Source organism: Xiphias gladius, unplaced genomic scaffold (assembly GCF_016859285.1).
Source record: "Xiphias gladius isolate SHS-SW01 ecotype Sanya breed wild unplaced genomic scaffold, ASM1685928v1 HiC_scaffold_1480, whole genome shotgun sequence".
NCBI lineage: Eukaryota > Metazoa > Chordata > Actinopteri > Istiophoriformes > Xiphiidae > Xiphias > Xiphias gladius.
In genome coordinates this window covers 310,001-320,000 of record NW_024401811.1, presented here as the reverse complement: position 1 = coordinate 320,000, position 10,000 = coordinate 310,001, and the positions used below count along the sequence as shown (strand labels likewise).

Here is a 10,000-nt window from a genome sequence, read left to right as displayed (position 1 = left end):
AGGTTAGCAATTGCTTTAGTTGTAAAATAGGCTACATTAGTTATATCCTCTGTCTGCTATCGCTATAGCTAACATCCACAGAAAGTACTCTCTAACAAAAAAGTTAATCCTTCATTTATTTTTTGTTGAGGCTCATCATAACAATGACTTGCATCTATCTTATCTGAATCGATGGTGACAGCACAGAGAAATATCCAATCAGCTGTGTGATTAGCATCTATCAGGCACTAATCACGCAAATGTTCGTCCAAATGCTGATTGTTAATTGGCAGGTCATTCCCGTTGCCAGTTTACTTTTGTTTGAGATCAAGCACCTCTCCGTTTTTTCAGGTATTGTCCCCGTTGTTTTTTCATTAACTCTCATATGTCGCCTAAATGCCTTTTTACGTCCATTCGGCTTAAAGTGCCCCCACAAATATAACTTAGGCACAGCGCCTGAACCTTTGTATGGTTGGAAAACCCTGCAAGAAGTCTGTGTGAATAAAACACTGCCCAAAGTGGAGAAAGCCTGATTACGAATCTGACCAGAGACCTGCTGTCAACCCTCTGTTCCTGACAGTGTTTTGGTGCTTCGACACATTTCAGTCAGAACCAGACAGATGTTGTTTACCAACAGATGTTCCTCCTGTCTCCTCTCTCTCCACTGCTCCTGCTGAACCCTCCTGGATCACACAGAACCTAATGTGTCAGGATTGTTGGACAGAAGTGAAGAAGGAAGAAAAACATTCACTTCATCATCAGGTAGCATAACCACTATGAACAGTATTACCCGGTGGGTTTAGCTGGAGAATGTACCTGTTCAGGGATTTGATGATGCCCACAACTGGGTCATCGAGGAGGTCAACACCTGTCCTACTCGGCTGCAATAAACCAGGAGGTGGGGGAGACCGGACCTGCTTTCTTTCCTGCAAGGTGGGGTCCTCAAAACAAAAATAACACACAAATTGTAATCCACAAAGACGTAAAGTAGACCACATAAAGAAAAATAGATCCAGGTTGTTAGCAGGTATTCCAGATAGACAAAAGATAGTATGAGTAGAACAGGAAGTACACATAGACCAGAAGTAGTCCAGTTAAACCGGAGGTGGTCCAGGTAACCTGCAGCTGGTCCCAGCAGACAGTTGGTAGTCCATTTAGAGAGGAGGCAGTCCAGATAGACAGGTGGTAGTTAAGGTAAATAGTAAGTACTAGAAATTACTTAGTCCACATAGACAGGTCGTTAGTCTGTGGTACGCCAGTTAAACAGGATGTAGTTCTTGTGGACATAAGGTATTACTGGTAGACGAGAGGTAGTCAAGAGGACAACAAACAGTCCAGGTAGACGAAAGGTAGTCCAGGTAGAAAAGTGGTAGACCTTGTAGACAAGAAATAGAACTGGCAGACTGGTGTTAGTCCAGAGTATACCAGGTAGACAGGAGGTTGCCTAGGCAGACAAATGGTACTCCAGATAGACAGCAGGGAGTCCACATACACAGGTGGTTGCCCATTTGGACGAAAAATAGTCCGGATATACAGAATACAGGAGGTAACCTACCAGTTCAAAGTCCAGGTACTGACGGCGCTTCTTCAGTTCGTCAATGACTGATGACAGGACAGAACAAACCTGATCTGGAGACACCTGCACACAGACAGGCAGGCAGGTCAGTCAGACAGGTGGTACAGAATAAAGAGTAACCTGACAGAAGTTTTACAGGTGAACTTCCTGTTTAGCATTTCACAGAAGTATAGTAGCTTACAGTAAAACTACAGTGGTGAGCAGGTCACACAGGTAGTACAGGTAGCTGTCAGACAGACAGTGGTCAGAAGTAGACAGTGTCAGTACAGACTGTGTGTTTTCCATCAGGCAACCTGCTGCTGATCACTGACTGCTGCTGGTTACTGCTGGCTGCCTGCGGGTTCGAACGTGGTAAGAGGCAGACAGCAGACAGAGAGGCAGACAGGTCAGACAGGCTGGTCATCAGGCAGACAGACAGACAGGCAGACAGGTCATCAGGCAGGCAGACAGAGAGGCAGACAGACAGAGAGGCAGACAGGTCAGACAGGCTGGTCATCAGGCAGACAGACAGACAGGCAGACAGGTCATCAGGCAGGCAGACAGAGAGGCAGACAGACAGAGAGGCAGACAGACAGAGAGGAAGACAGGTCAGACAGACTGGTCATCAGGCAGGCAGACAGACAGGCAGACAGGTCATCAGGCAGGCAGACAGAGAGGCAGACAGGTCAGACAGGCTGGTCATCAGGCAGACAGACAGACAGGCAGGCAGGTCACCAGGCAGACAGACAGAGAGGCAGGAAGGTCAGACATGTCAGACAGACAGGCAGACATGTCAGACAGGCAGTTCATCAGGCAGACAGACAGACAGGCAGACAGGTCATCAGGGAGGCAGACAGGTCAGACAGACAGACAGGCAGGCAGGTCAGACAGGCAGACAGACAGGTCAGTCAGGTCACACAGGTCAGACAGGTAGGTCAGACAGACAGAAAGGTCATCAGGCACGCAGACAGGTCAGACAGGCAGTTCATCAGGCAGACAGACAGAGAGGCAGGAAGTTCAGAAAGACAGGTCAGACAGACATATAGACAGGCCATCAGTCAGACAGACAGGTCATCAGGCAGACAAGCAGGTCACACAGGAGGGTCGTCAGGCAGACAGACAGACAGGCAGGCAGGTCAGACAGACAGGTCAGTCAGGTCATACAGGTCAGAAAGACAGGTCAGACAGACAGACAGGTGATCAGGCAGGCAGACAGAGAGGCAGACAGACAGACAGGCAGGCAGGCCATCCGGCAGGCAGACAGGTCAGACAGGCAGGCAGACAGGTCAGACAGCAGGCAGACAGGTCAGACAGGCAGTTCATCAGGCAGACAGACAGAGAGGCAGACAGACAGAGAGGCAGGCAGGTCAGATAGGTCAGACAGGTCAGATAGATCAGACAGACAGGTCAGAAAGACAGGTCAGACAGACAGGTACCTCAGCCTTTATGTGAACTTGTGTGCTGCTGATAATTTTCTGGATCTTCTCCATGAATTTCACCTCAGACCTCAGGGAGGAGAGTTTCTCCTCAAACCGACCCGACACCTCCTTCACCTGGAGGAGGAGCACGAGCTTCTAATGTCTGTTGCTGCCACTTTCATTTTTAGAAAAGTGAAGCTTCGTGTTTTTACTGGACAGTTTAACAACAGCTGGTCTACATATCAACACATCTCACCATACACAAATAAAGAAATGAAATTGAACAGAGAATGTTTGGTGTATGAGATTAGATTTCTTTTGATTGGAAACATACAGTACATATTGGCTGTACTTTGTCCTTCTGTTCAACCTGCCAGGTTCAAACTAACAGGACTCACAGTATTACTATATGAAATAAGGACAACCGACTATTTTGTACATATACTGTATACCACATTTTTCAGTACTTCCCAGCTGTAAATAACAGTGATTCCTGATGATAGAATTAGTTAAATTAATGTGAGCTGGAGACAAGATTTAAGACTTTGGTTCATTACATTTAAGATGTTTTAATATTTTCTAAGGCCTTTTTTAAAACTGTATTCGTTGTTTTTAAGACTTTCAACACCTGCAGGAACCCTGCAAGAACACAAATTTAAACCTCATACCTGCTGTAAACTCTTGGACTCAAACGCCTCCAGCTCAGAGTAGATGGACTCCTCTGTCACACTGATCTGTTTGGTTTCCTCCTTCAGCCTCCTCTGAAACATCTTCACCTCCTGTAGAGCAAAATCACCTCCTTCACTGAACAACCTGCAGGAGGAGAAAACACACATCTGAAGACCAGGTCTTTATTTTGAATTTTAGTCTTCCAGGTGTTCCGGGTGTTACCTGAAGGAGCTGAGAAGTTGTGCTGTTCTGTGTCTGACCTCCTCCAGTCTGATCTGAAGTGTCTTTCTGAAGGTGGTCTGACAGCGCTGAGTGTGTTTGATATGTTGATCCAGACAGTCCTGCAGGGTGGAGCTCACAGCCTCCAGACTGCAGAGAGACACAAATACTTGTGAAAAATGTTTCAGACTCCTCCGTGTTTCATCCAGCCAGTCAGCTGAACACAGATCAGTTGTTACCGTCGGCTGCTGTCGGTCATCAGGATGTTGTCCTCCATGTTGGACAATGTGACGGTGAACTCGTGGTTCTTCCTGCTGATGGTGGTCTGCAGCTCCTGTAGCTCCGTCCTGCAGGAGGTCAACACGTCCAACACCTCCCCGCAGTGAACATCCACATGCTGCCGGTGGAGCTGCAGCTCAGCTAAAACACACAGAAAACATGGTGTTGATTTTGTTGGTAAGGACCGAGTTTACTCTGGTCTAAATAACCTTTTTGTCATTTTTATCCTGATGTGGGTATGTCATACATTTTACGCAAACTCTTTAACACAGCATTGAGTCTAGATCTCAGTCAAAGTCAGAGCGGTTTCAACATCCAGACCAGAGAAAACAAGCAGGTTAATTGTTGTTGATTCTGTTGTTTATAGTGACAGTGAACTGTGACATGAATGTGTGTCACTCAGCAAAGTCCTTTGTATTTAGAAAAAGCTGAAATGTGACAGGAACAGAGTGGAGGACAGACTGACTGACGGATATCATCATCCACAGAGACATGAATCTAGCAGCAGCTAAAAAAGGGTCATTATATCGAGATGAAATGTTCTTGAAAAGCAGCACAAACTGATGAAAGTCTGACATCTGTCCACAGATTTGTGCAAAAAACTAGGGCATCTAAAACCATTAAGCTGGTTGGTTGTGTGTGTGTGTGTGTGTATGTGTATGCGTGTGTGCGTGTTACCCAGGCGGGATTGGTATACGTGGGTCTGGATTTGTTGGGGGTTCAGCTGCTGCAGTTGGAGCTCCTGCTCCAAACACACCGCCTCCTTCCTGTCTGTTACCGTGACAATGGCAGAGCTGAGGACGTCATGGAAACGCTGCTCCAGGTGGTCCAAAAACAGTGTCCGAGTCCTGGACACCAAACACACATAGACATTCAGCCACAGAGGGCGCTCTTCACTGCCATGGGGATATGCATGTGTGTGAGTCAAGTCAGTTATAATGGTCCGATAAAAGAGGATTCTGTGGAAAGACTATATAATGTTCAATTTTGATGCCATGAGTCAAAACGAGGTCCAGGGTGTGGTTATAACAGTGAGTGGATTTATTTACACTCTGAGTGAAGCCGGTTGAGTCTAATAATCAGATAAATGCAGTTCTAAGGCTCATTATCAACGTCCACATGAATATTAAAATCATCTACTATAATTACTTTATCTGTCCTCAGGACTTAACTTGATAAAAACACTGAGAATTCAGATAAAATTGGTATGGGTATGGGCCAGGAGCCGGGCTTTGAAGTTTTCCAGGTTGGATGCGAGAGAACAAGACTGAGTGTGAGTGTGTACCTGCTCAGTGTTTGTGTGAGCAACTCCACCGGAAACAGGCTCAGGTGTGTTTCTTGCTGCAGGTCGTCTCTGTCTGGAAGGTCAGGGACAGGGCATCTGAAGGCGGGGCCGGTGTAGGTGACGCCCTTTGATGATGTAAACTCGATATAGTTGCATATGTCACAGAGATCCAGCAGAGAGGACTCCGCCTACAAACACACACACACACACACACACTTGTTTTACTATAGTTGTGGGGACACTCATTGACATAAGGCACTCCCTTGCCCCTTACCCTAACCTTAACCATCCGGACTAAATGCCTAACCCCATTGCCTCCGCTAATGGCAGTGTGCTAGAAGGTCGTGTTTTTCTCTCCTTCACTGAACTTCAGTAAAATCCTTTTATATACTGTATCTAATTTTTATCAGTTTATTTTATTTAACCTTTATTTTACCAGGCAAGACACTAAGAACAACAACACTTGTAGGGAAGAAAGGAGGGGATGGACACAAAAAAGAAATCGTAAGACAAACAAAAATAAATGCCAATCATTAGCAGCATAATTAAACCGCAGTAAAACTATCTTTAAACAAATTCCATGCATCATTCACTGTAGTAATCAGGCTAAGCCTGTCCCAGTCCAACCTCAGAAAGCTCATGTAAAAAGGTTTGATTATTCAATTTATTGAGAATTCTCTTTTGACTAATCTGACCAGGTAATTTGATAGAACGGCCTTTACGAAAACAAGCAATAATACAGTGATCACTAATGTAATTATAAAAGACAACAGAATGGTGCAAGTGTTGTGAGTGAATAAAAATCACATCAATCACTGTAGCTTTATCATCAGGTAGATTAGGATCATATCTTTTAAAATGAGTTATTATTTGATGGAGATTCAAGGAATCAAATTATTGCAATACATTCTCAGGAGGTTTCCGCATGTCCAAATTAAGATTGCCTAAAGAAAACCAGCTCGGATCTTGGAAAAGGTGCCAAGGCATCGCTTTAGGCTATTAGGGTCTAAACAGGTGCTGAAGGAGGGCAATAGTATCCAGCTACGTTCAACGAGAAATTTCTTTATAAGTTAATGTTAAGAACCAACAACTTAAATGGTTTAGGAATAGACTTAGCTATGGCACCAGAGCACTGAAGACGATCTTTGCCAAAAATTGCTGATCCTCCACCACTAGACAGCCTGTCTTGCTGTAAAAGAATATAGCCAGACAGCTTTAAGTCAATATGGGAGACAGACTTACGTAAAACTTAAACTATGTTTGACTAAGGGGAAAAATCAGGAAAAATTCGGGTATGGCGCATAAAATAACTTCAAACCAAAAGATCTATCACGATCCCCAAAACCAAAATGATGATACTATCATAGACCGTATTAAATTTAACAGCTCATTCAGAGAATATTATGATAAATTGTATAGTTCCAAAAGCGGTACAGAATTATTAGCCCAAAGCCTATTTCTAAATATTCTTAATAACCCTAGTATCTTAGAGGAGGAAAGGAAGACAATTTGAAATTTGAAATTTGGATCTAAATTAAAGACACCTCTTCTGAAAATGTTTATTTAATCCTTTTGGGAAGGGATCCCCTCACCCTCCTTGGGAGAGGCTTCCACAACACTTCTTCCTAAACCTGTAAAGTCAAACGATAAATGTGAAAATCTGAGACCAATAAGTCTTTTAAACTCGGCCTTGAAAATACTCTGCAAAATCCTAGAAAAAAGATTATACGTTCTTCTACCAGGAAATGGGTTCATTGTGAGCCATCAGGGATTTTACAATGTAAGAAGGGTTTGAAACATTCACATGCCCAGAGAGAGGCACCAGATACAACTTTCGTGTCATCAGATGCAGAGCAAGCTTTTGACAGGGTGGAATGGGCACACCTGTTCGAACTGCTTGACTGGTTTGGGCTTGGAGAAAATCTTTGTAAATGGGTGGAACCTTTATATAAAGAGCCATATGCAAAAAAAGTTAATAACAACACTCTATCCAAACAAATTCAAATCAATAGAGGATGTACACAGGGTTGCCGATTATCACCTCTCTCATTCATAATCGCAATCAAGCCTTTAGCTATTGCAGTAAGAAATCAAACAGTGATTTTGGGCATATGCGTAGGTCAACTTGAACATCACATACAACATCGATGACGTTATCTTTACAGCTTTACACTACAGGCCACATTCACTCATTCACACACACTCACACAAACGTATGGCATAGCCATCAGGGGCAACTTTGATATGTGGACTGGAGGCACTGGGGATCGAACCACTGACCTCCGCTCTAGCTCCTGAGCCACCCCCCATCTTCCTTTACAAGTGACCATGTATTAGTTCTTATTCTATCAGCACTTACAATAAGAGAGATTCACTGGCAAGTCCTCCATGCTAGGCACAAAGGCACACAGCCACACACACCAACCCTGTGTGCAATCTTTTCTCAGGCAAGGGGTGCTACCACAAAATAATAAAAACACTGCAGCAAATTCCATGTCGTTGCTTTGCTGAACCTACATCTCGTTTGTTTTTCACCTCGAGTGGTCAATTAATACAAGGCAAGTCATGAAAGAGGAAAGGATGTGGGTTGCCCAGGTAGGCGGATCCAGCTGGCTGACAGTCAGGGCTACTTGTAATATCACACTGTCCCACTCCCCAGTGTGGCAGAGGAAGAGGAGTGTGGGAGAGGGACAAGGAGACAGAGGGACCACAGAGGAGACAGAAGAGAAGGGACAGGAAACTCTTGAGGGAAGAGGAGAGACAAAGAAGGAGGAGGCGCTGAAATTATGTTGGGAGATTATGTCAATCCAAACAGCTAAGGAACCTCATTTATTTGTCCTTGGCATCGATCCAGAGGGATAGAATATAAAAAGCAGAGAACAGATCTTTATAGTCATCAGACTTTTACAAGCCACAGAATCTATAGCATTAACACGGAAAAGGATTGGTAGAGCAAGTATTGGGCAGTGGATTAAGGAGAGGTCTCTGCGTTTATCTTTGGAAAAAATGCCATAAACACTTAAAGACACACTAGAAAGGTTTCAAAGTATCTGGGGCCCAGTTATAAATTATCTTAAGGACAAGGTTTCGGCTCATATGTTGGACGAGTCTAGGGATAGATGATCATAGCGTCTATAATAGAGGTCATTTAAGCCACTGTTGCAGATGAAGGTAGAGCATCAGAAGTGTTGAATATTAAGGTATTGTAAATGCGTCTATTGTAATGTACTCCCATGGTGTTTTTTTTAAATAATAATAATAATTATTACTATTATCTCACAATTTATGTAATGGGATAATTTTTAATCATTTTAATATTGTTTATTCATTAATAAATATGTATCTATATATATATATATATATATCATGTATATGTTTATATTATAATACTGGATATTTTAAGTATGCATGCATAATGTTCTTTTTAATTATTTTTATAAAATGTTGAAAACCCAACAAAAAAAAAGCCTAACCCCAACCCTCACCCTAACCCTGACCTAAATCTGATTCTAACCTGAACCCTCAAACAGCCCTTTGAAGGTTTGAGGACCAGACAAAATGTCCTCACTTTCTCAAAATGTCTTCCCTCTGTAAGGTATATAACTCAAACTGGTCCTCACAAAGATATAAATACTAGAACACACACACACACATGTATTTCCTCGACCAATAAGAAGTCAATCATTGATCAGCGCTTCACCTCAGTCAGCCAATCCTGAGAGGGCTGGGCAGGGTCAACATCCTTCTGACAGCTGATTGGATGATTATCCGTCATCTTCTCTGGTTTCTGTATTTCACCCTCCACACTGGTCTCTACACAAACAATCAGACAAACCAGTTTAAACTGGACCAAACCAGTTAAACAGCAGAAGCAGTTTATTATTTAAACCCTGTACTGTACTACACCAAAAACAGACAGACAGGTAGACAGACTGAGAGACAGGTAGACGGACAGAGAGACAGACAGGTAAACAGACTGAGAGACAGACAGAACGACAGGTAGACAGACGAAGAGACAGACAGGTAGATGGACTGAGAGACAGACAGAAAGACAGACAGACAGGTAAATGGACAGAGAGACAGACAGAAAGACAGACAGGTAAACAGACTGAGAGACAGACAGAAAGACAGGTAGACAGACGAAGAGACAGACAGGTAGATGGACTGAGAGACAGACAGAAAGACAGAAAGACAGGCAGAAAAACCAAGAGACAGACAGGTAGATGGACTGAGAGACAGACAGAAAGACAGGCAGACAAACCAAGAGACAGACAGGTAGATGGACTGAGAGACAGACAGGTAAACAGACTGAGAGACAGACAGAACGACAGGTAGACAGACGAAGACAGACAGGTAGATGGACTGAGAGACAGACAGAAAGACAGACAGACAGGTAAATGGACAGAGAGACAGACAGAAAGACAGACAGGTAAACAGACTGAGAGACAGACAGAAAGACAGGTAGACAGACGAAGAGACAGACAGGTAGATGGACTGAGAGACAGACAGAAAGACAGAAAGACAGGCAGACAAACCAAGAGACAGACAGGTAGATGGACTGAGAGACAGACAGGTAAACAGACTGAGAGACAGACA

At 43.7% G+C, this 10,000-nt stretch overlaps 1 protein-coding gene across 1 annotated transcript in view; it reads right to left on the bottom strand.

Moving 5' to 3' along the window:
• The window catches only part of ccdc180 (coiled-coil domain containing 180), a 33,047-nt gene that overhangs the window by 8,053 nt on the left and 14,994 nt on the right, over positions 1 to 10,000 (bottom strand). Inside the window, exons 17-27 of the mRNA XM_040123173.1 lie at positions 9,105 to 9,217; positions 5,405 to 5,592; positions 4,798 to 4,967; positions 4,080 to 4,260; positions 3,844 to 3,990; positions 3,621 to 3,765; positions 2,971 to 3,087; positions 1,827 to 1,889; positions 1,535 to 1,618; positions 796 to 920; positions 611 to 678 (exon numbers count right to left, since the gene is read on the bottom strand). Of these exons, the coding sequence (XP_039979107.1) occupies positions 611 to 678; positions 796 to 920; positions 1,535 to 1,618; positions 1,827 to 1,889; positions 2,971 to 3,087; positions 3,621 to 3,765; positions 3,844 to 3,990; positions 4,080 to 4,260; positions 4,798 to 4,967; positions 5,405 to 5,592; positions 9,105 to 9,217 (1,401 nt within the window). The remainder of the gene's footprint in view (positions 1 to 610; positions 679 to 795; positions 921 to 1,534; positions 1,619 to 1,826; positions 1,890 to 2,970; positions 3,088 to 3,620; positions 3,766 to 3,843; positions 3,991 to 4,079; positions 4,261 to 4,797; positions 4,968 to 5,404; positions 5,593 to 9,104; positions 9,218 to 10,000) is intronic.